The 26,462-nt window shown below is 40.9% G+C and overlaps 1 protein-coding gene and 1 long non-coding RNA gene across 3 annotated transcripts in view; one reads left to right on the forward strand and one right to left on the reverse strand.

Moving 5' to 3' along the window:
- Positions 1-723: 723 nt before the first annotated feature.
- On the forward strand, positions 724-10,259 carry LOC130453915 (uncharacterized). 2 transcript variants are annotated; one of them, XR_008911586.1, is made up of 4 exons: positions 724-950; positions 1,126-1,230; positions 1,914-1,964; positions 9,694-10,259. It is a non-coding gene; the product is annotated as an uncharacterized LOC130453915 (long non-coding RNA). The 2 variants fall into 2 exon arrangements; XR_008911583.1 differs by having other exon boundaries at positions 743-1,230.
- Positions 4,311-26,462, reverse strand: part of TMEM26 (transmembrane protein 26) — a 60,319-nt gene continuing 38,167 nt past the window's right edge. Inside the window, exons 5-6 of the mRNA XM_056795918.1 lie at positions 19,014-19,090; positions 4,311-10,183 (exon numbers count right to left, since the gene is read on the reverse strand). Coding sequence (XP_056651896.1) covers positions 9,771-10,183; positions 19,014-19,090 — 490 coding nt within the window. The 3' untranslated portion in view covers positions 4,311-9,770. The remainder of the gene's footprint in view (positions 10,184-19,013; positions 19,091-26,462) is intronic.

The raw sequence follows: 26,462 nt of genomic DNA on the forward strand, positions 1-26,462 counted from the left end.
TCATGTCTTTTAGAAGGTTTAAGAAGGCTAGAAAGGTGGGGTAAGGCTAGTTTATAAACAGTTCTGAACACCTAACAAAGGGAGGTTTGGTATTTGATCCTGTCGGTGAGAGGAAACCACTGGAGTTGAGTTGAGTAGGGGCATGAGATGGGTAGAAGGTCACAATTTTGGCTGAATGAAGAAGTGGAGTGGAGAAGAGATCTGAGGCAAGCAGCCCCCCAGCAGCTATTACATTAGTCCAGGCATGAGGTGATGAGGGCCTGCAGCAGAGTGGTAGCAGTGTCAGAGGAAAGAAAGGGGCACATCTGAGAGATGTTACCAAGATAAAGTCTTGACAACAGATTGGATGACAAACAGACAGATTGGGGGAGGGAGAGGGGGATGGCAAGAGATAGTGAGAAGTCAAGGATCACACCTAAGTTGAGAGCCTGAGGGACTGGAAGGTGGGGTTGTGCTCTACAAGAAGTAATAAAGAAGAGAGGAGAGGCAAGGGTTTAGAGGAAAACATAATGAGTTTGGTTGAGGGCATAATGAGTTTAAGAATAAGCCTGGCTCCATTAGAAGTTGGGTAGAGAAAGCAGAATCTCATGATGAACATGTCCTTGCTAAGTCTTCTCTTCTCCAGACTAACAATCCCTCATTGATCCTCAAATGACATGAATTAGAGGACCACCATTTTGTTGGTCTCTTCTCAACACTCTCTAGCTTAACAATATTTTTTCTAAGTCATAGTGTCCATTATGAACTCAACATAACACTCCACGTGTGGTCTGATTTGTCCAGTGTAGAGTAGAATTAAGACCTCTGAATATAAGCTATATTTCTCTTGATGTGAATGAGAGGTGTTATCAATAAAAATTAATCTTGGAGGCTTTATACTAAATTTATAAGTATTTGTTAGTAAAGAGGAAAAAAGAGAGAAATAAGGTTTCCAGCCTCTCTAACTTAAGGTAAAATCCAGTCCCATATTTCAGCCTGTGAGCCTATTTGCCAGAGATAAGAGCCAGAGAAAAGGGTCCAGAAAAAGAACCAGTCCAGAGAGAGCAAATGAAGCAAAAGAGACCCTTGAGTTTCCTGTACTAGCTTTTCAAAGCTCCCTTTCAGCCTCTCCTCCAATTCTTTCAGCTCCTTCAATTGGCCTGGAGCTCCATACATCATATTTCCTGGCCTCCTGGCTTCCATGGTACCATGCAGTTATATGACTACACGACTCTCTGTCCATCCACTGGGGTAAGTCTTCTGGATTGGGTTGGCGATCCCACGGATATGTAATTCACTTCCATATCATATCACTGACTGCTATTGAGGTCTCAGTCCAGGAACATTCCCAGACCTTTGTTTCATAACTGCTGATTATCAATGCTATGCCTATATTGACCTTGTGATGTTTGTTTTTTGAACACAAGACTAAAATGGCATTTGTGCCTAGCAAATTGCATCGTATCAGATTCATCTCGATGTTCAAACTGATTTAGATATTTTCAGATCCTAACTCTGCTATATATTTTTCTCTCTTCCAGCTCTGCAAATTTAATAGGCATGACTGTTATCTAAACCATTAATAACAATGTTAACTCAGGGTTAATCATAGTTCCCTGTCTCCTACACTGGGCATTTCCTTCCAAATAAAAATAGAACCTGGACATTTTTCAGTTAAGATTCATATTAGGAACTAAAAATGGTTTAAAGGGTTGGAGGACATTACAAATATCATTTTATTTTCCCTCTGGAAAAAGAGGATAGTCATGAACACTTTTGTTTTACTTTCAAATAGTCATAACATATTCTGATTCCATTGAAAACAGGCCATAGATAACAAGAGGGTCAAGGCCACCCCAGAAACAAAGCTATTTGTTAATCAGGTGATTCTGTTATGGCTAACCAGAGCTCTGACCCCACCCTCATCTCTACAGAAGCTGAATTATCACGTAGGCCAGAGGAAGGAAGGCAGACAGGAAAAGAAGGTAAGATAAATATTTTATGTAAAGTATTTAATGCCTGTAGTAAACTATAGAGATCAACTGGAGAAAGTTATACAAATAATTCTAAATGGGTGGGCAACACTTTGAAAAGAAAAGACTAATTTTAAGACAATTTGATTTGAGAATAGGTTTGTTGGTGTTGTCTTCTTTTAAAGCATTCCAGAAAGAAAATGAATCCAGGCATGACAAAGATCCATGAAATTCCAGCCCATATCAGTTCAGTATTCAAATATTCATAGGATATTTTCTTAGGGCCCTTGTAATGCAGAAGAAATCTGTCCAAAACAAAAATTATAAACCTCCCCTAATAGTCTGATTTTAACCTTATGTTTGATGGCTCAGATACTATGGCTTGAAGTATTCTGAATGTGAACTACAGCAGCCAGAAATGGAAGACAAAGGGGGCACAATGTGGTCAAATGAGGGCTGTCAGTTGGTTACAAGCATTTTTAAGCCCCTTAGTGCCAGCTATTGTGCTCATCACTGTACTACATTTGCAGTTGAGAATGTAGCTTCAAATTTGGCCTTTGCCACCTTCAACCTGTGTAACATTAGATGAAGCATGGCATCTCTGGGGCCTGGAAAAGAAAGAAAGAAAGAAAGAGAGAAAGAGAGAAAGAAAGAAAGAAAGAGAGAAAGAAAGAAAGAAAGAAAGAAAGAAAGAAAGAAAGAAAGAAAGAAAGAAAGAAAGAAAGAAAGAAAGAAAGAAAGAAAGAAAGAAAGAAAGAAAGAAAGAAAGAAAGAAAGAAAGAAAGAAAGAAAGAAAGAAAGAAAGAAAGAAAGAAAGAAAGAAAGGAAGAAAGGAAGGAAGGAAGGAAGGAAGGAAGGAAGGAAGGAAGGAAGGAAGGAAAGAAAGAAAGAAAGAAAGAAAGAAAGAAAGAAAGAAAGAAAGAAAGAAAGAAAGAAAGAAAGAAAGAAAGAAAGAAAGAAAGAAAGAAAGAAAGAAAGAAAGAAAGAAAGAAAGGAAGAAAGAAAGGAAGAAAGAACAAAGAACAAAAGAAACAAAGAAGAAAGAAACAAAGAAAGAAAAAGAAAGGAAGAGAGAAAGAGAGAAAGAAAGAAAGAGAGAAAGAAAGAGAGAAAGAAAGAAGAAAGAAAGAAAGAAAGAAAGAAAGAAAGAAAGAAAGAAAGAAAGAAAGAAAGAAAGAAAGAAAGAAAGAAAGAAAGAAAGAAAGAAAGAAAGAAAGAAAAGTGTTTTTTGTTTTTTTTTTTTTAATTTCCAGAGTTGGCCCCAAATATAGACTAGTGTTAGCATTGAACTTTAAACGTGACATGGGAATCCCTTCAGGATACTTGCCCACAAGGATGCTCTCAGTGGTTAGGAAAGAACAACATCCCAAGAAATATTTCAATTTTGAATTCTACCCTATATAGCCATATTCTTGAGGTCCTAATAGCGCAGAGTAGTGGAACAAGCTCTAGAATTCTGTAAATCTTTGGTTTGTGTCATGACTCCAACAAATAGCAACTGTGTGACCCAAGCAAGTTGCTTCCCCTCTCTAAGCCTCAGTCTCCTTCAATGTAAAATAAGAATAATAATATTTGCACAGCCTACCTTGGAGAGGTAAGGAGAGGATCAAATGAGCAAATGTAAATCACTTTACAACTGTAAAGCTCTCCATAAATGTCAGTTGTTAATTTTTACAGAGCTTCCACCAGCCAGCAGTTAATCACAACACTGAGCTGATGGGTAAACCCCAAATCCAAAGAAGACTTGATGCATAAAACTCCATTATGTAGGATGATCCTAAAGTTATAGGTCAATAAAAATCACTGCTGTGTTTATTCTTCAACTGGCACAGTTGAAATAAAAACAAACCAAAAATTGAAAATGGATTGAAACCTGCCTGCGTGCTTTCTGGTCTTGATCTGGGATTTCATCCAGGTGGTATGTCTCTTACCTAGGACAGACCAGCAACTGGCATGGAACTTCTTGTCCTACAGAATTGCTTGGGGGCACTAAGAAGTTAAATTACAGTGCAGTGTCCTGGAAAATCAGGCCTGAAGTCCTAGGACCTGAACTGGAATCCCAGCTCTGCTTTTTAATACCTGTGAGATTCCCGAGTTAGTCACTTGAGTCCCATGGACCTCAGTTGCCTCATCTGTAAAATGAATGGATTAGCCTAGATGGTTTCTAAGGTCCTTCCCACTCTTCAGAGAATGAATGACTTACTCATGATCTCAGAGCTCATGTGGGTCAGAGGCAAACTTTATCCTAGTTGTTCTCAGTCTCCCTTTGTATCCATGGTGTCCCACTGCCTCTTGTGTTCCTCTTATGGTCTGTCAATATAGAAATGCATTTCCAAGAAGAGAGAATTCCACATCACATTTTTAAGGGCAAAATAAAAATTGGCATTTTTATTATATTTTAAATGTCAGTGAAAATGCTTCATTTAAAATTTATAAATTCAAAATTTGTAAAAAAAAATGCTTTACAAACATTCACATCCATGAACTGTGACATCACTCAGGAGCTAAGAATTACTGGCATCTTTGTTTTATAGGTGAGGAAACTGAGGCTTGGAGAAGAAAAAGGACTTATTTATGGGCACATAGCTGGTGGGCATCCAAGGCAGGATCTGAACTCAGGTCTTCCTAATTCCAAATCCTAAGCACTGTCCACTGAGAAACCCAGCCCTTCTAAGTGTGTTTGAATCTGATGAATGATGCTTGTCCCTTCCCCACTCTACTTACTTCTTTTTCCAAAGAAAACTATAACCATTGTAGATATAACTGACTTACCCAAATGTCCTCGATCATATTTAGATTTCTCAGAGGACAATAACCCATAGGTAACACTTTGTATGTGCATGTGGCCATTAATTAACCCAGAGCCTGGCAAATAGGAAAACTTAATAAATACTTCTTTTCTTTTTTTTTTTTTAAACCCTTACCTTCCGTCTTGGAGTCAATACTTTGTATTGGCTCCAAGGCAGAAGAGCAGTAAGGGCTAGGCAATGGGGGTCAAGTGACTTGCCCAGGGTCACACAACTGGGAAGTGTCTGAGGCCAGATTTGAACCTCGGACCTCCCATCTCTAGGCCTGGCTCTCAATCCACTGAGCTACCCAGCTGCCCCCTTAATAAATACTTCTTAATCAATTTATTTACCTCAGTACACTGTAAACTGTAGGAATTGTTTGAGTTTCTTCCTTGTATCCCCAACCCATAGCACAGTATATACTAAGGGCATAATAAATGTTTTTTGGTTAAGTGATTAGAAAGCAGATCATGTCAATTATCTCCTCTGGGCTTCATAGCAATCCTGAGAGGTAGATGCTCCTGTTAATCCCCCCTCTCCCCTTTTCTTCTTAAAAGAGGATGAAACTAAGGTTTGGGGAGGTTGGTGATATTATTGGTGACCATAGAGTGCTCTAAGATTTTATTTTATTTTATTTTTCTTACAACTCTTACCTTCCATTTTAGAATCAATACTGTGTCTTGGTTCCAAGGCAGAAGAGCAGTAAGGGCTGGGCAATGGGGGTTAAAGTGACTTGCCCACAGTCATTCAGCTGGGAAGTGTCTGAGGCCACATTGGAACCCAGGACCTCCCATCTCTAGGAATGGCTCTCAATCCACTGAGCTACCAGTTGTACTGTGCTTTAAGATTTTAGGAAAGGTTTTACATATCTCATGTTTCACAACAACCCAGTTGGATCATATTCTCATTCTGTAAATAAGAAAGTTAAGGTTAAGGGGTTAAATAACTCACCTCTAGTCACAGAGCTAGTTAGGCAGGATCAGAATTCAGGTCTTTCTGACAAATCCAATGTCCTATCCACTATACTAGTGATGGCAAACCTTTGAGAAACCAAGTGCCCAAACTGTACCCACCCTAATGCTACATTTGAACCTCCGCCTTACCCCAAACAAGGGATGGAGGGAATACTCCCATTGGGCTGGGGGCAGAGCAATGTGAAAAAATGTCCTCGGCTGTGGTGGAGAAGGGGAAGGGAGAAGCCCCTTTCGGCATGTGTGCCATAGGTTCACCACCATGGCACTATACCATACTATCTCTTTGAATATTCCATACCAAGTTTTCACCACTATTCATTAGCGGATTGATGCTGGCCACCACAATAATAACCAGCAATAACAATGACAAAAAATGATAAGTGATTGACAAGATGAGAATGAGATCAGCAAAGTCCTTTCAGAATTTACAAAATGTTTCACCCACCTAACCCCCTTCACTCTCCATGTGCCTCCTCCAGAACTCCAGACAAGCTGGCATCCTGGAGCAACACCCCTTTCCCCCCAGCCTCAGCCTTTCCAAACCCTCCAGAAGAGGCTGACGATCAAATGCCTTACTTAAGCTCTAAAAACCCATTCAGAAAGCCCTGCCAAGTCTCCGATTGGGTTCCATCTGAAATATGCTTACACCAGTCATACCCCTCTTCATACTGAATCTATTTTTGGAGACTTGATGCTTGTTTTCCTGGAAGAAAATATTTAAATGTGAAAATAACGCCAGGAGCAAATCCACAATAACACCCAGCTTACAAGAGATGGAGGAAAATATGCAACATGGAACCCGGCTGCACAGAGGCATTTTTAGCAAAAGAGCTACTCTCTGCCCTTCGGTGATTAGCTAGTCATTGGAAATGCCTTCCTTGCTCTTTGAAGCCGACGGTTTCCTTGCATTCATATAAATATTATATTCCCACTCTTAAAATTATTATGGAAGATTATAAATGCATCCATTAGTTTCATGTGTAATTATATCCTCATGTTTAAGTAAGAAAATAAGAGAGAGAGAGAGAGAGAGAGAGAGAGAGAGAGAGAGAGAGAGAGAGAGAGAGAGAGACAAACAGGGAAACATATGCCTGACAGCAAACAAGGACTGGGGATGGAATTGCATTAATTAGATAGGGATTTCTTTGCTGGAGAGCAGAGCAGGTCTACACAACTGTTCCTATAACACCTCCACGTGTCGTGCCGTGATGTGGAGGAGGCTCCAAGATAAAGTCTTCTGGCCTCACTTATTGGGTCCCTCCCGATTCAGGGCCACACTATGGCTTATTTCCAATGGCCATCTCAACCCTGAAGGGGAAAAAAATACAACACACCTTGGATTTTGAGCAGAAGTTTTTCCGAGGCATAATATGGTGTGAATATATTATCACCGCATTCAAAGGAACAGATTTAAATCTGGGAGGGACCTTAAGTTCCAGACCTCTTACAGAAGGGGAAACTGAGCTTAGAGAAGTGGAGCCACTTGAAGGTCATTCAAGGAGCAAGTGATAGAGCCAGGAAAGGGATAATAGAATTAGAATCACATGACCTGAGCTTAAAGTCCTGCTCTGGTCTTTAATATTATAATTTGGGGGAGTTATTTAATCTCTCTTGACCTTAATTTCTCTTTCTGCCCAATGAAGATGATCTCTAGCCTCCATTCCAGTTCTATCTGCAATACCGGAACCCTATACCATCTAATAGAAGAACCCTTACTATATATGTAAACTGTTTTCTTGGCCTTTGCTTGAATACTTTCAGGAACAGACAGCTCACTACCCCATAAAGCAACCCACTTTGGTTTGGAAGTTAATTCTTAAACTGAATTGTCATCTGCATCTGTTGTTATTTCCTGCCACTGGAAGAATGAAATATATGAAAAAAATATATATATTAAGTATTGGAAAAGACTTCAAAGTCAGCCATGCCGAAAGGCATACACGTTTTTGAAAGAAATAAGGCAGATGTTTCTTTGTAAGAAGAAGGAAGGCTCATTTCTGGGGGAAAAGAAATGAATATAAGGCCTTCTTTTCAAATGGCTCTGGCTGGTTTTTCCTAAATTTCTGACTACTAGCTGGAATATGAGTTGCCCCAAGCAGGGAAAAAAAGAGACTTGTAAATAGTGGTTCAGAAGGAACCTCCACATTATTTTATCTTGGTGACAATAGTACAAGATACTGTAGTGAAATCCTAGTCAGTTAGGTAGTGCACTGGATTTGCAGTCAAGAAGACCTGAGTTCAAATCCTGTCTCAGATGCCTGAGCAGTTAGGTGGTCCTGGGCAAGTCAGGTAAATCTTTACCTCAGTTTCCTCATCTATAAAAGAAGGATAATAACAGCACCTGCTCACAGATTGTCATGAGGATCAGATAAGGCAATACATTAAAACACTATATAAAGGCTAGCAATAAAATTCAACATTCCTTTTATCAGCACATTTTACGCTGATTCGTCTAATGGCTCAGGTTGATATGGTCCAGCAAGGCTCTAGAGGCGATCGTGGGTCTGAAGGCTTCAGAAGGGTCTGAATCCAGGCTCTGATGGTTCATAGCTTGGAATCTTGGGCACTTCATGTCTCTTGGCTTTTATTTCCTCCTTTCTAAAATGTACGGCTCAGGTTTGATGACTGCAATGCCCTCTAGAGCCCCCCTTTATGATCTTGGGGTCTCTCAGTGCCTCCGTTTCTTAATCTGTCTGAGAGGGTCGGGCTAAAGGAGCCCTTGTAAACCAATTGCAATCCATGATTAGGAAACTTAGTGTGGGGGCACTTCCAAGAGCACAGAGATAGAAATGGCCCCCTTGCCTCCTAGGAGGCTCCATTTCTGATGCTAAAAGCGATGTTCCCATCCAATCCATGTAAGATGACCTGAGGAAGGTTGTTTTGCAACAATATCATTGATATCTTATAACCAAATGCTACGGCAAAAGTGGGTCAATCATCCATTCCTGATATTGTCGCCATGGGATGGTGGCCCCATAACACTGTTTCACCTAACATGAAATTTGTAGAAACAATAAATAGTGTGGGGCAGAATGGGCTGAGGCATGTAAAAGAATTGCATTCAAGGAGCATAATGTTTCTAGCAAATCTAGATTTTTGTTTTCTGAGATGATCTGTGCAGTGATGAATGGGCAGGGGTTTTTCTTAGCATCATGCCCCTCAATGAGGTAATTTTTATGACTTTCTTTCTTTCTTTCTTTCTTTCTTTCTTTCTTTCTTTCTTTCTTTCTTTCTTTCTTTCTTTCCTTCTTTCTTTCATTCATTCATTCATTCATTCATTCTTTCTTTCTTTTTTCTTTGTGTTTTCTTTCTTTCTTTCTTTCTTTCTTTCTTTCTTTCTTTCTTTCTTTCTTTCTTTCTTTCTTTCTTTCTTTCTTTCTTTCTTTCTTTCTTTCATCTTTTCTGCATTCACTGAGTGTAACCTTTTATGTCATAAAGACATAGTTGGAAATGGAAAAGGAGCCTGAGTCTGTTGAAAGAGACGATGTTTGAGGCTCTTTTTTTAAGGAGATCTTTTTGATGTTTTTATTCTTTTGGGAAGTATTTTCCAAGGACATATAACTGAAACCCCTGATAACATCTTTACATATTGTCCACTTGCATCCAGAGCTCTTAGATCCCCAAACTAGAGCATTCTGACTCCATCTGATAAGTTAGAATGATAGCAATTGTCCAAAAAGTCTTCATTGCAATCATTAATATATATGTATATATATATGTATGTGTGTGTGTGTGTGTGTGTGTGTGTGTGTGTGTGTGATTTTCCAGGATCTTGTCTTTTTTTTTCCTAATCTTTAAGCCAAGTTCTGTGATAAGATGGAAAATAAAAAGGATCAAGTCAAAACGACTTATATTCAGATGTTATATAAAGACTCTGAAATTTTAAAAAAAGGTAAAACTTTATAAAAGTTTAAATTGTAGTGGAATATAAACTCCTTGTGGTCAGGGACTATTTCATTTCATTCTTTGTATCCGCAGTGCCTGGCACACAGGAAGCCCTTAACAATCCTTGGTGAGAGGCTGAACTAGCTCGCTGTGGGGAAGAACCTGTGAATTCAGCAACCCTCAGCTGCCCCTGGAGAGTCCTCTAAAGGAATAGCTGTTTCCTCTGCCGTCTCTCTCTTTCCAGTCCTGGGTGAGTGCCCACTTTCCTTAGGCTGACGCGGAGAGTTGTCCTCCCCTTTCGGGCTACAAGGCTTCTCCCTCAAGGAAGCCCGAACGTCCAAGACCAGCACAATTAAGCGGTAAAGCTGCAGCGCGACCACGAGGAAGTTCTTCCCAGCGAAGAATACCAACATCTGGTTGAACACTTTGAAGTAGGTCATCAGGATGAGACGGACGACGAGGAAAGGCCCATCCTGGATGAAGAGGCTGATTCCAATGTTCCACAAGTCAGCGCTGTACTGGCAGAGGAACAAACTGGTGAACCCCTTATGTGTCACGGATGCGGGGCAGACGAAATGCTGTACTGTAAACACAAGAGACGTCCATTAGTATACCATCTGGGAACACAGACATGAATAAACTATAAGCTGCTGAAGGAAGAGACTGTTTCACATTCCCATTTGTATCTCGGAAGACCAGTATTCAGTCAGACACGCTTCATTATCCTCTCCCACAAAAGCTGGAGCTCTAAAGACAAATGGAATTTTGTGTAAGGGGTGTTTGGAGTAACTAGTTATTTAACTGTCTTACTATGAAATATTTTTGTCTATGGGGTCAGGCACAATGTGTGAAGGTTAATTGTGATATATGAGAAACTATGGGGAATCTGTGGAAAAGATCAGAAGGTAAACAAAGATAAAAAGTTGAATGGATTGTGTCAACATGGAATCGAGAAACCCCAAACTTGTAGTCTAGTAAGATCTGATGAACCCCAAATTTTAGGACTAGCTTGGAAGTTGGAGACCCCAAAGCTTCTCCTTGTTCCTTGTTCCCATGAGGAGCCAGCCTCAAGAGAATCTCAGGATATCATTTTCAGACTGAATAATGGACCCTAAGGTAAAAAGTTGGGGTTCATCAGATCTTACTAGGCTACACGTTTGGGGTTTCTAGATTCCATGTTGACAGTTGGTATCTTCTTTCTTAGCATCTTCCAAGGTGTGTATTCCACATGTAAGCCTAGCTCTGGGAAGTGATGCTAACCATGGTCCATACTTTGGGCAGTTAGGATGCCTATGACTTCAGCCTTGACCTAGTATATGGGGGGGGAGGAGTGGGATTATTATGGACCAATGATTCAACACAACCAGATCATTCACACTCAAAACTGATACTCGAATTAATGTGTAATTCAGCTCTGAAACTAGTAAAATTCATAGAAAACATTTTTTCTAAGCACTACAAGAATTAGCCATGTAATAACACCCAAATGTTCATTTTGTGTGGAACACGCTGGAATAAGTGAGAGAAACAATAGCCATCATTGTGACCCTATTCCCAAGGATTTTTCAGTCTGACTCTACACAACTACTGGGTATTGTAAATCTTGAAATTTCTCAGACTTGTGAATGTTAAAAATTTCCACATTGAGGAATCCTCCATTGGAACAAATTCCCTACTGGGAAACATTCCCCATTTTGATGTGAGAACTGGCCAGGATCAGAAATGGGAGGACCTCTACTCCACCCGTACTTAAGACTGCTTTAGGGGAGAAAACTCCTCACTAAACAATGAAAGTACTTGGACCCATGCTTATAATAAGGCAAGGAGTTCTTTGAGCCATGCCTGTTTTTTAGAATTGATACGATGAGATGCTCGGTACCTAAAAGGGTCGGGCAAGTTTTCTCTTAATGAGATTAGTTGACTCAGCTGTGTTTTCACTGGTTCAGAGTTACTGAGGAGATTAGTCGACTTAGCAGGAATTCAGATGGGCAGTCCTTTGGAAAACGTCTACAGTGATTGGTAGATGTAAGGACTTAGGGGAGGTGACATAGGAGAAAAACCCCTATATAAGAAAAAGCAGAATCTCTTGAGAAGACAATCCTTTTGGAGGATCTCTGATGAGGATCGCTTGGGAAGAATCTCTTGAGAGAGGCTCTGGAGAAGGGAAGCTCTTGGAGGACAATCTCTAAGGAGGTCTCGCTGGAGCTCCTCTGAGGGAACTCTGTCCCTCTGGAGGCTCTGGAGAGAGGCCCTTTGGAACAGTCTCTGGCTGGAAGACTCTCTGGTGAAGTCAGCTGAGATGGAGCTGGTCTGGTGTCACTAGAATCCTTGCTTAGACAGACCTTGTCGTGAGTGTTAAAAGACTGACTGACTGATCTCTCTCGCTTAAGACTCAGGTCTAGGCCATGTTGGCTTAAGGCCCTTCATACTTATTTCCTTTTTCTCTCTTTCTCTCTTTTCTTTAATTCCACATTTGTATTAATTAAAATCTCTATAAAACCCAGTTGACTTGGGTATTTGAATAATTGGGAATATTTCCCTGGTGACCACCGTATATTTGATTTAAAAACCAAGACACTGTAGTGAAACATATTTTCTGCGGTCAAATTTACTCGCCCTCTCTTATATCTATCATAATTTATATCTTCCACCATTTTAACTCACTACAGTTTATATCAACCATTTTAATTATAACAGTTTATGGCCTTCCAACTATTTTAAATATTACAGTTTATGGAATTCCACTCTTTTAAATATTACAGTATAGAGCAAAAATGAACCTCCATAAGCCCACCCAAGGGGTTCACCATCTATAGGAAATAAGCATGAGTATAGGGAACCTCGATGAATACTTGGGGATCACCCATAGAGTACTGACCCTAGAAATGGGAAGTCAGCCAAGGAAGAAAAGGGTGACTGGAGGTGAAAGATGAGGATCACTTGGTCAGTGTCAAGGAAGTTGGGAGTAAAGTGCCACAATAAAGAACATGAAGTTTTTGGTGTAGGAGAGCTCTTAATGGACACTGTCCTGCACCCTAGGCTGAAATGTTCCGTCTACGTATATATAGGGAATAGTTTTAGTGGAATGATGAAGACAAAAGTGATATTTTAAAGAGTCACAGAATAAATGGAAAGAAATAGACACTCATTATGGATGGAAATCCCAGGCTTCTCACTGGAGATCTCTAAGCAAAGATCGAGCTCCTCGCATATGCTATAGAAGGGAATATTTTCCAGAGTAAAGCTAAATGGCTTCTGAGCATATTTCATCTAATAGGATTATTGATCTAGAAATGAAGAGAATGTCAGGGACCAGCTATTCCAACCCTCTTATTTTATAGATATGGAAATTGGGGACCAGAGAAGTTACATGATTTATTTATGATCACAAAGGGAGCAAGTGATAGAACTTTGATTTGAACTTGATCCTCTTTCCATTGGACCATGACCCTTCCGACTCTAACTTTCTAGGATTCTGTGAAGCTATGACTTCTGTAAGATTGTGACTTCTATAAAATGGAATTCTTTATTCTTTTTTTAATTTAATGGGGGACCTGGAGGTCCTCTTACCATAGAGATGTGTAGAGATTAACCAGCCTACAGTGACAGGAAATAGAAACTATAGAGACAGGAAGGAGGAATCATAGAGACAGGAAGTGAGGTAGAAAAAGGGTATAAAAGAGGTACCAGCATGAGTTGAGAGCTGTCAGTTGTTGACAGTTAGGGGGGTAAGTTGCTGACAGGTGGGTTTGTCAGTTGCTGACAGTTAGGGCTGGCAGTTGTGGGGAAGTTGGCTGCTGGGCATGAATTGGTCATTGGGGGTTGGTTGCCAGTGGCGTGGTTTGCTGATTAGTTGGTGGTCGACGTTTATTTGCTGGAATATAAAGGTGGGCCTGAGCTTACTGAGAGGGCTTTTGGCTTTAACCTTTAGAGGGCTTTTTGCCTTTGGGGTTTGGGGCTTTTGGTTTGGGCTTCTAGCTTTTTTTCTTTTCCTTGAAACTTTTGGAAGGTGGCTGGTCTTTGTTAGGGGTTGGATTAAGCACTGATTGGGTTGGTTTTGATTGGGCTGGATTGAGTTGGAACTTTGTGAGATAGTTGTTATTATAGGTTGTTATAGGCAGTTATAGCTATTTATAGGATAACTAGTATAGACATTGGGAAATTTCTTTCTCTACCTCTTTCCTATATTTCCCTCCTTTACTATATTCAATTTACTATATTCTTTTACTGTGCCTATTTTAATTAAACTAAATTGTTAATTGTTAAAAACTGCTAGAAGTTTTCTTTTCTCTGGCTTAAAGGAATATGAATTTACAATGCTGATATATTCTCATAAAACTTAAGTTATTAAAAGCTGCTCTCTTATTTTGCCAAACCCCTATTTTAACCATTATACTTCCAATTCATTCAAGAAGTCTAGCCAAGGCAATACAGTGATATGTAATAACTTTGTACCAGTATAACATGTCAGCCATCATTATTATTATCATCCCCAAAAGGGCTTAGAAAGGAGAAAATCAGCAAATGCTAATGAACACAGTGCCAATGACCTATGGTAAATATAATAGGCACATGGAGAGCCAGAAGGACTTAGAGCATAGAGCTAATTACAGAATGTTAGACCACGAGCCTCCGACATAACTTTAAGGTTAAATAGTTTGTAAAGGGAAGAAGCTAGGTTCAAACCCTTGACCAAGTCTAGCTCTTTCATTACACTCTCCCCAAGCCACATGGAAGGGACTCAGCATCATTCATTTGAAATAGAGTGAGATCAGGAAGAAGAGGTACTTCTTCAGGCTTCAATGGAGAGGGGTTCTGGTATCATGGGAAAAAAACAAAAACAAAAAACAACGACCTTAGCTTCAGGGAAGAATTAGTTTGAATGCTGCCCCTGACACATACTAACTACTTGACTAGTCCTCTTCTTGGGCCTCCCTCAGCTTTGCCTATCTGTAAAATAGAGGTGGGTAATACCCATAATGCCTACCTTCTGGGGTAAGGTAAGAGGGTGTACTACAAAGTAGGCACGAGAGAAGCTCTACATGTGTTGGCGAACACTTCAAAAGTGCTGCTAAATAGGTTCGTGCTCCAAGAGCGGCCTGAAAGAAGAGAGTCTTAAAAAGCAACTGTCTGCTCGTAGTCAATACGCTTTTCTAATGTGAACAAAACCCAACTCTTCATGTTGGAGCACAATGGTTGTTTTATTGTTTTGTCCGCCTTTCTTGTTGTGTTTCACAGTTTAAAGGAAAGATGGGATATAATTACCACATAAAAGGCGATTACATCAACAGCTGAAACTTTTTATTTTAATTTCTCAAATGTAAATTGAATTCAGGGTCAAGGATAGACAATAATCCCTTTCCTAAGAATCGTGGCTCCCGTTTGGGCCTCCTGAACAAAGCAAATAACTCCTCCTAATGAAGTCTGCAAAGAACCTCTAGTGGCTTCGAGCTGTGCCAAAAGAATATGCCCTGGGCTGGAAGGACAATAGCAACTGCCTCAGAAGTCCCAGTGCGCTCCGTGCCTCCCACAGCTGCGTGACATTATCACCCCCGAAAGTTTATAGACTCTCCTTCTGAAAGAAAAGATTTTCTCAGTGAACTTCCAGACCGCGACTGTGGCAAGCAGGGGGTAAGTGCCTGTGGGCAGCCCAGCTGGGGCCTGGCATGGCCCTTGCTAGGCGCTAGTCCCTCGTGAGACATCTGGGGAGGATGGGCCCTGATGGCTAAAGCAGAGTTTGGTAAGCACACATGGAGGGGCCCACGCCTCGGTGCTCCAGCGGGAGACGAGTTGGGGATATGACCTAGTCGGGCTTGCTTTTATTTTCTTGTTCCTGGCACAAACTTGGTGCTAATTTAAGGCATCAAAGGTGTCATCAGAGGGAATAACAGACCTGGAAAGAAGTGATGGGTCTGTCAAAATAGCAAGAGTGTGGGACAACGGATGGGCAGCCCAAGGCATTCCCTGGGACCCATGAAGTCTTCTTCATCCTCCTCCAGCATTCCTTAACCACCTACTGGGCCAGGGATTCTGTTTAAGTGCTAGAGATACAGCGAAAGAAACAATTTCATGATTTGCGCCCTGGAGGAGATTGGGAGGAGACAACATGCAGACTACAAACAGACAAGGTCTACACGGTGCTACTGGAGAGGTGAACAAAACGCTTCTTGCAGAAGGTTAGATTTGAACTCAGGCCTGAAAAAGTCAGGGAAGCCAGAGATAGGGAAGAGGGTTCCAGCCTAGAAGGCAGCCAGTGAAACGGTAAGCAGTAGGGACATGTAGGGTTGTGTGGGATGGCCCAAGGAAGTAAACAGGGAAGTGGAGTATAGAGATTCCAAAGGAAGGAAGGGCCAGGGTTGGGGAAGGCTTTAAAAGCTAGCAAAGACTTTTCTATTTGGTTGTGGAGGCCATGGAGTTCGAGTGGGGTTGGGGAGGGGGAGACGTGGTAAGATCTGTTCTTTAGGAAGATCGCCTTGGCAGCTAAATAGAGGGTGGATAATAGTAGGAAGAGGCTTGAGCCAGGAAGACCAATTAGCCAGCTATGGCTAGGCATGGAGTGAGGAGAGTCTGCTCCATGCTGGGAGTGTCTGAGTGGAAAGAAGACACAGGTGAGAGATGTGAAGGTAGAAAGTGAACCTGAGAAAGGCCCTGATGCTGTTGGAGGGGGCAGAAAAGAGTGGCACGGGCTAAGAGGGCATAGATGAAACCTAGAAGGGATCCCAAACATCACCCAGTTCTATCTCTTCATTTTAGAGATAAGGACCTGGGCAGGAGGGTTAGGCTTAGGGTTGTACCCCTTAGGCTAATGGAAAGTATATTGGATTCAGAATCGGGACCTGACTTCTAATCCCAGATCTGACTCTTAAAATTCATGGGATTTGGTGCAAATCAGCTCCTTCTTTGGGCCTCCAGTTCCTCAATTACAGAACTAGATGACTTCTGAGATCTCCTCCTTCTTGATAGCTAAAATCCTGTGTCAAAGGATATTAACTTGCCTTAGCTAGTAAGCATCAGAGACAAGATTTGAACCAAAGACGTACTGTGAGCATCAGCGTTAGAAAGAGAAGCCTCACTGATGAGATGACAGTTCCAACCAAATATTAAAGGATCCTTCATTGAGCAACCTAAGTAGGCCCATCTTCTCATTCGTTCTTTACGTGTGTGTGTCTGTATAATGATGTGAGCTTTTTCTTTCTTTTCCAGGAGGCCCTTCTTGGACCTCCAGGTCGCTAGTGTCGTCTCCTCTAAAATGAGCTCGCATCTCCTCTGCATTTGACTTGTATGTTCTGAGTTTTACATCCTGTTATTCTATACACTCCTTGTAGGCAGGGATGGCTTCTGCCTTTTCTCTGTATCTCTGGAAACTCACTGTTTCTGGAACATAAGAAACACCTAATAAATGGATCTTGATTGACTGATTTGAGCAAACGGAGGCAAGTATGAGAAGCAGCCCATGGGAACTCTGGGAACTAGCCCGGTTTTTCATTCAAGGATGGAGTCATAGGATTTTTTGGAGAGTTGGAAGGGACTGCCGAGGTTAACTCATCCAACCCTATGCAAAAGGAGTCCCCACTAGGATGTGTGACAACAGGCCGGCATCAAGCCTCTGACCAAAAGCCTTCAAGGAATCTGAAATCTCTCTTCCCCAGATACACTGTTGTTCAGTCACTTTATTTGTGTTTGACTCTTCATGATGCTATTTGAAGTTTTCTTGGCAAAGATAAACAAAAATAAAATATACATATATAGTAATAATAATAAAATTTTTAAAAATTGACCATTTCTTTCTCCAGTTCATTTTACAGATGAGGAAACTGAGGCAAACAAGATCAAGTGACTCACTCAGAGTCTGAAATTAAATGGAACTCATGAAGATGAATTTCCAGACTCCATATTTAGCACTCTCTCCACTATGCCACCTAGCTGTCCACCCCTTCTACATAGTATTCTTACTCATAATTACCAGCATGTGTGTGTGTGTGTGTGTGTGTGTGTGTGTGTAGGTCAACAGTGGGTCCTAGAGACATAAGCTCTGTTGTCTCCAGGCTAAAATGAAGGGGAAATTTGAGGGATGGAGAAAATGGGGTGGATGAGGGAAAGGAAATAAGTCAAACAGAGGCTGGGGTCGTCAGCGCAATGAAGCCTAAGACAGGTCCTAAGAGGTCACCATGGTGGGTTAGAGGAGCCCCAAACATTGGGGACCAGCCCTGGGTTAACAGTGTGGGCTAGTGGCTTTGGGATCAGAAGATCCAGGTCCAGTTCTTGGCCCCATCACCTCTGTTACATTCCCTTTCAATGTCCTCATTTACAAACTGTGGGCGTAGAACTGGATTGTCAATCAGGTTTTCTCATGGTTCATTATCTATGAAGTAAGTGGGGAAGCTTAGATAATTTCTGGCTCAAGGTTAGCAGTTGGGTTCCATTCTAACACAGATCCAGTCCCTGGAGGCATCCCTGAGGTCCATTACAAAAGAGACACCAAAGTTCTTGGTATGCTTCTGGGATTATCTTCACCTCTGCAAGTCGAATTTGGGAACAGCCTAGGCTTTAAGTATTCCTAGTCTGCGTACTTATGCAGGATCCTTCCTGGCCACATTAAATCCTCACCAACTTCACCCCTGGAAATCACTTAAAATCAACACTCAAACCCTTAAATGAGTTACTGCCGATGTCCCAAGGATCAATGCGTGTGTCCTGATGATGGCTGTCTGGCCAGCTCTAGGAACATCTCCAGGATATCAGCAACAGGAATGAGGGAATGAGGAATGCTATGCGGCACTTAGGGTTGTTGGGGCTTTGGCTTCTCTGGGCTTCTGGCCAATTTAATTAAAAAGAGATATTAAGTGCCTACTATGTGCAAGGCATTCTTTTAATGACTAGAGACACAAAGGCAAAGCCCAGCCCCTGCCTACATTCTGTTTGAAAGTGTAAGATTAAAATTACTATCCAATAATTCCAAGTATTATATTTTATAAGAGTTATTAATAAACACTTGAAGTAAAAGAAATCAAAGAACAAAAGTAAAACCACGAGTAAAGCAAAGTTTTTCCAGCCGAGTTAGCAGGAAAAGAGAGAGGGGACGGGGTCACACACAAACTTTATCTCCAAAAAGCAAGGACGAACCATGGAATGAAAGTGGGATGCTGGGAGTCCTGGGGAGCAGATTCTAGTTATACAAAAGGCAGAAAATGCATCCATTTAAAACTGTCTATAAAGCAAAGCAAACAGTTGCAGAGGAGAGTATTTCCTAATGGTATCTGAGGAAAGACTGTGCGAAGGAGGGGATAACTGAGCTGGGCTTTGAACAAAGCTTGGAAATCAGGAAGGAAGGCAGGCTAGGCATGTGGTCCACTCAGGCAAAGATATAGAGGCAGGAGATACAACGTCATCAAGAGGGCAAGGCGAACACTAACCTGCGAGGTCAAGTGGAAACTGTAGCATGCTCCAGGTCCAAATGGTAAGAATTGCATAAACAAGTGCAGGGTTATTTCTGGGAGAAACACAACATTTGATAATGTTAATAAAAAACATGACAATCCTTGCAGAAACAGACATTGTTCCTCAGCCAGACGGGGCTTCCTGGGTTTTCTCTGCAAGGGTAGAGAGAGGTCTGCACATTTAGAGCTATAAGACACTGGCCATATGCATCAGAAAGATGAAATGATGGCCTTCCATCTCATTGCTTCAAGGATTCAGTTCAAGTCAATTGATCAAGTTTGGCCAGGGAATTTCCTCTCTCCTGATCTCTGTTTCCTCCCCTAAAAAATGGGAGAGTTAACACTAGATCATGTCTGGCATCTCTTAGAGCCTAAATCTCTAAATCTCTCTCTATGTGATGTAATAAAGCACTTACTAAGTATATTTTATATACATGGCACAGAGTAGGATTTAGGCTCAGAAAGACTCAAGTTTAAACCATGCCTTTGCCACATACTGGCTGAGTGACCCTAGGTAAGTCACCCAATCTCTAAGAACTCCTAAAGACACTCTCTAAGACTGGAATTTGCCAAGAAGACTGCAAACTCAAATTGATGGAGAAATCTTCACCAAGAACCCCCTCTATCAAAGGTCCAGTTAAAAACAAACGTGCAAAGCACTGGGGATAAAAAAGATGAAAATGAAACAGTCCCTGACCTCAAGGAGCTTACATTCTACAATGTTTAATCAAGGAAAAAATAAATAAGGCATTGACATTGGAATTCCATAGTTGAGGAGAGAACTAACCACCAGTGTGGGAGCAAGTGAGGAAAATCGTCACCTAAAAGATGGCTCCTTCTACCACTGTAAGTCACGAACTCTCTAGAGCTCAGCCGATGGTCTGAGAGTTACGATGGCTGAAAAGTTCATTATCCAACGATCAGTTCTGGGATGAGCCCTCTCTGAAATTAGTTAGGCTGATTTCCCAAGCAGCAAAATTCAGTGACCAAAAGATAGGATCAAACAGTTCTTAAAAGAATTGCAAATAATAATCCTACGAAAGAATGTTCCAAATCGCTGATAAAAATAATAACAACAATGATGGCTACCATTTATGTGACACTTTCTATGTGCCAGACACTGGGCTAAGCATTTTACAATTATTATTGCATTTCATCCTCACAATAACCCAGGGAGATAGGTGCTCTACTAAGGCAAACAGAGGTTAAGTGGCTTGCCCAGAGTCATACAGCTAGTAAGTGTCAGGGGACAGATTTGAATCTGGGTCTTCCTAACTCTGCAAACAAGACAACTTTGAGGTTTTGCCTCATACCAAGCAAATTGGAAAAGGTGACAAAAGATGAGAATAGTTGGCGGGGCTGTGGAAAGATAGGCACACTGAGGCATTTTTGGTAGAACTGTGAACCGATACAACCATTCTGAAAGTATTTTGGAATTATGCAAACAAACGTCGCTAAAATGCCCATTCCCTTTGATCCCTCAATTCCATTGCTAGGCATATACCCCATGAAGTCATTGACTAACACAAAATTGCCACATGCAGCAAAATATTTATAGCAGCACTTTTCATGACACCAAAGAATTGAAAACCAAGAGGAACTCATCCATTGGGGAATGGATAAACCAATTGTGATTCATGAATGTAATGAGATATTGCTATGCTATGATGAGTACAGAGAAGATTGAAGGAGGGCTGGCAGCAGATATGACTCTCTTCAAATACTTGAAGGACTATTTTGTAAAAGAAAGATGGCTTCTTTGGCTTGGCCCCAGAAAGGAGAATGGGGAGTAATGGGTAGAAATAATAGAGGCAAATCAAACTAAAATTTGATGTAAGGGAAACCTTCTGGGAATAAGCTCCTTCCTAAAGTGGAATGGGTTGTTTGTGAAGATGGCAAGTCTTTAAGATAAGGTCAAATCTTCACTTGGTCCATATGCTGTGGAGATGGTTCCTTTTAGGATACACGCCCAACTAGTTGGCTTCAGAGATCCTTTCTGGTTGTGAAATTCTGCATGATTCTATGAGTCATGGAAAAACTTCATCCTTATTTTTTTTAAACCCTTACTTTATGTCTCAAAATAATACCATGTATTGGCTCCAAGGCAGAAGAATAGTTAGGGCCAGGCAATGGAGGTTAGGTGACTTGCCCGGGGTCACACAGCTAGGAAGTGTTTGAGGCTAGTTTTGATCCCAGGATCTCCAGACTCCAGGTCTAGTGCTCTATCCACTGAACCACCTAACTGCCCTAGGTATTGAATGTCTTAGTATCAAAGTGCTTCATTAATAGATTGGTATAATTTTTTCTTTTTTATCATGCAAAACACACTTTCCCATTGGTCATTGTTGTAAGAGAACACTCATGCATAACCAAAACTCCAAAATAAAACCATAAATACACAATGTGAATATGCTTTGATCCACATCCCTCTGACTCCACAGATGGATTCACCCCAACTCTGGGAATGGATAACATTCCCCATCGTAAGTCTTTCAGAATTGTCCCAGATCATTGCATTGCGGAGAGCAGTTAAGTTTTTACAGTTGATCATTATACATTATTACTGTTATTGTGTACAATATCCCCCTGGTTCTGCTTACTTCACTCTGCATCCGTTCATGCAGATCCTTCCAGCTTTTTCTGAAATCATCCTTCTTATCTTTTCTTATAGCACAAGAGTATTCCATCACCAACATATACCATGAGTTGTTCAGCCTTCCACAGCTGATAGACATCTCCTCAATTTCCAATTCTTTGCCAGGTTGGTACAATGTTTAAAGTGCTTATTCCACTAGTATCTGCAGTTATCAATGTTTCCCTTTGCACATGCCAAAGAGATATGAACCTACTGAAAATACAGATGAATTTGGGAAGATAGTGGATTGTGAATGATGAACAGTATTCAGAAAAAAGTTTGGAAAAGATGTTTGAGGTAGACAGATAAGAGTTATTAGATCAACGTGGGGAAACTGCACAAGAGAAGACTAAACCAATGGATATATAAAAGAATAGAAAGAAATAGAAAGAACTTCAGGTGGAAATTGGCCAACACAAGTTGGTTACTGATGTGACTCCATTAAATGTGTACTGTTGTCTCCATATTGGAAGAATAAATGGATCAAAATGATTGATCTCAGTTGCAAATGTTCAGATGTGAAGATCTTCCCTTCCCCTCCACTTTCACTCATTAGTACCAGAGTTTCTGCAGAGGAAAATCATGCCCAATGAATGGACTTGTTTTATATGAATGCATAAATAAGAGCTCACTTTCCTACAGTTCTTTAAGATTTGCAAAATGTACAGGAAATAACAAAGCAGGAAAAACTTACACGAACTGATGCAAAGTGAAGTGAGCAGAACCAGAAGAACATGGTACACAGTGACAGCAATATTTTTTTGATGAACAATTGTGAATGACCTAGTTATTTTCAGCGATGCAGCAATCTAAAGTAATCCCTGAGATTCATGTTGAAAAATACCATCTGCCTTCTGAAAAAGAACTGGAAGAATCTAAATGCAGACAGAAACATTCTATATTTCACTTTCTACATTTTTTTTGCAGTTTTTTGGAAATCTCTTCCTCAAAACTTCTAATATGGAAATATGTTTTATATGATAACACATGTAAAATCTCTATCAGATTGTTACCATCTCAGCAGGAGGGGAGTGGTGGAAGGGAGGAAGAGAGAGTGGGAAGGAAGGAGAGAATTTGGAACTCGAAACTTTAAAAAAATAAACATTAAACACTGTTAATCCATGTAATTGGGGAAAATAAAATGTCACAAAATATGTATAAGAAAAAAAGATATAGTGTTTTATAGATCTATATCTTACAAAAGCTCTGAGTAAGATTTTATCCTTTTCTCCACTCTACAAAAGAGGAAATTGAGGCACGGATATACTGTGTGACTCTCAACTTCTTAACTAGGGTCAGATCATTAATATAGTCATATTTATGTTGTAATGTTAATTCTATTAACAACTTTTAGTATATTTTAAAATCTTTCATTACTTATATAATAAATTCAACACATAACTTTCAAAGCTGTTCTACTTATTTTTATTTCCTTTTGAAAATCCTTTTTGTTCCCTTCTGAGCATTAAACATATGTAATGGCCCTCTTTTCTTTCTTTCTTTTCTCTTTCATTACTAACATAGCTCCCTTCTTCCCTGCCCTTATTTTTAAAAAATGAAATTTATAATTTTAGTAAGAAATAAGCAAAAAATGTTAACAATCTGTATATTTTCTATTTCCTCAAAGTGAACAAACATGCTAGAAGGTTCACCATCAGGGATATGAACTAGAGAGGCTGGGAACAGAAGGCAGGGAATAAATGGTCACTCTGGCTGGGGATGTTAACATTAAGCTGTAATCAGGTACTGCCATTGGGATAGGTCTATTTGGTATTTTAGAAACATTTTTTGCCTCTGTGTCCCCACTCAGCCTGTACTAGAATGCAAGTTCTTCCCCTTACCAGGAAGATTCCTTAGATCTCCTCCCTCCTTTCAAATTCCTCTCTTCTCCTAATTGGACAAAGGTCCCCTCTATGACACACCAGAACTCCAGGCAGAGGGACCCAGCCGAGGCAGCCCCGTGCTACTATGGGACACATCTCATTGTTGGAGCTGCTAGAGGGTACAGTGTGCCAGGCCTGGAGTCAGGAAGACTCATCTTCATGAGTTCAAATCCAACTCCATGTACCTGTTTGCCTCAGTTTACTCATCTGTAAAATAAGCTGGAGAAGGAAATGGCAAATGGCCCCAGAAGCGGTCAAGAAAACCCCCAATGAGGTCACCAGGAGAATGATACGACTTCAAAACAACGAAGTTGTTTGTTTTGTTTGTTTTTAATATGAAGTTAAAATCTGCATCTCTAGAGTATCTGTTCACTGTTCCTCCTTCTGGCCTCTGAAGCCAAATAGAACTATTCTAATCCCTTCTGCACAGGACAGTCCATGGAATACTTCAAGTCGGAGGTCATGTGTCCTCCCCCCACCCCTCCATGCACACAGCCTTCCCTTTTCCAGGCTAACCTTGCCCAATTCCTTCAATTGATCATTGTAGGACATGGGTGGCTCCTAGTCCTTCACCACCCTAGAATAGCTAGATAATCCCAGCCTATGTGCCAACCTCCATTGCAGATGGAGGAGAAGCAGAGAAATCCACTACGAGAACATCCAAATAACGATTCTGCATTAGAATCGGTTTAGCCCAAAGGGAGTCTGGGCAGAGGAAAGGAGCCCAGGATCTTGTAAGCACTTGCTTTGTGTCAGGTACTACGCCAAACGCTGGAAACACAAATAGAAGCAAAAAAGACAGTTCCTGCCTTCAAGGAGCTTCCGTTCTAATGGGGAAGACAACACATAAACGTTGCTGAAAGGAGGTGGGGAGAATGAGGATACCTGGTCCAGGGACAGGTTTTGAAATCCAGAATGAAATCAGGAATAGGGCCAGAAGGGGAATGAAGGAAGGTCGGACTGGCCTCCTCCACAAAATGAAGGATCCAGAGGAATCCCAGCGTAAGCAGGCAGTAGAGATGACAGGGAAGTCCTCAGAGGCGGAGGGACATCCGAGGACTAGCCAGCCACAGAAAGGGCATCATTTTGAAGAGCAGAGAAAGCCAAGGTCAGAGCCAGAAGGGGGATAAAGGCAAGTGAAGGTAGAAGAGAAGGTGGCCAAAAAACCCTGGAAAATCAGGCACAGGATGAAGATAATTATTGTTGCAGAAGATGCTGAAGTTGCCACAATCTACCCTGACAGCTTCCTTGTAGATGTCAGTCAAAAGTCATGGACATGGTGAAGCGATTTCATAGGCGTGGAAAAGTGCTCCTGAGGAAATTCTCCCTATTAATTCAGATTAGCAAATATCAGAATGACTTCTACTTCTAAAGAGTCGTCTGGGCCATGGGGAAGTCCAGAGCGACAGCCAAAGAACATATCCAGTAGAGAAATGGGTTCAAATCTGGCCTCAGACACTTCCTGGCTGTGTGGACCCAAGCCAGTCATTTAACCCCAGTTGCCTAGCCCTTACTGCTCTTCTGTGTTAGAAGAGATACTAAGACAGAAAGGAAGGGTTTAAAAAACAAACAAACAAAAACAATGGGACCCATCTGCTGGAGTTTTAGAAAGATCTGTGTTCATTGTTTAGCTATGGGAATGCCATATATGGACTCAATTATTTCAGTCTCCAGGGTTCTAGGAGCAAAAATAAATGGCTCTTAAGAAAGTGAAGTCAAGAAGATGCACCAGACCATGCCAAGTCAGCAAGAAGAGACCTATGACGACCATAGAAAGCAAAAGAAATAAAACAATAATATGACCAAGATGACATAGTTTAGAGGGAAGCTGGGTGGCTCAGAGGATTGAGAGTTAGACCTAGAGATAGGAGGTCCTGGGTTCAAATCTGACCTCAGACACTTCCCAGCTGTGTGATCCTGGGCAAGTCACTTAGCCCTCATTGCCTAGCCCTTACCACTCTTCTACCTTGGAACCAATATCTAGTATTGATTCTAAGATAGAAGGTAAGGGTTTAAAATTTTAAAAAAGATGACATAGTTTATCAAATCTCAGGAAAGTGAAAACTATTAGAAGAGGAGTTCTTCAAGCTTGAAAGATAGAGTTTTAGGACAACTAGAAAAAAAGAACAATTTACACAGCAAACAACCAGAGTGATGAATCAGGCTGAAAATCAATAAGTAAATGAGGCAACTCTGTTCCTGGAAGGAGTTTAGGGAGGCTTGCTTAATATTTTAATCTTCAGAAAATAAACAGGATGTGCCATACAGGGCCCACTGAGGCAGAGAGATTGGGGCAAAATGGCCTATAAAGATCCTGGGGTGCTATTGCAGAGATTTTGAGCCAAAAATGACCTCGGAGCTCATATAATCCAACACATCCATTTGACCAATTAGAAAATTGAATTTCAGCGAGATGAATGACTTGTTCCAAATCCCAGAGGAAGTAAAAAGAAGATCCAGTGTTTGAACTCAAGTCCTCTGCCTCAAAATACATTCTTCTTCCTTTTACCACATGGAATCTTGCTAAGAATGATTTTTTAAAATTTACTTTATTTTATTTTTTAAGCCCTTACCTTCCATCTTAAGAGTCAATACTGTGTATTGACTCCAAGGCAGAAGAGTGGTATGGGCTAGGCAATGGGGGTCAAGTGACTTGCCCAGGGTCACACAGCTGGGAAGTGTCTGAGGCCAGATCTGAACCTAGGACCTCCCGTCTCTAGACCTGACTCAATCCACAGAGCCATCCAGCTGCCCCCTTGAGAATGATTTTTATTCTTTTGAAGCCTTTTCATATTAGTCTCGTGTCAATGTCATTAACAATTTCCAATTAATTTAAGTTTTTCAATAAAAAAAATTCCCTTTTTGCCCCACATATACCAACACGAGATGCTTGTGCTTTCATGACCA

Source organism: Monodelphis domestica, chromosome 1 (genome assembly GCF_027887165.1).
Source record: "Monodelphis domestica isolate mMonDom1 chromosome 1, mMonDom1.pri, whole genome shotgun sequence".
NCBI classification, from domain to species: domain Eukaryota; kingdom Metazoa; phylum Chordata; class Mammalia; order Didelphimorphia; family Didelphidae; genus Monodelphis; species Monodelphis domestica.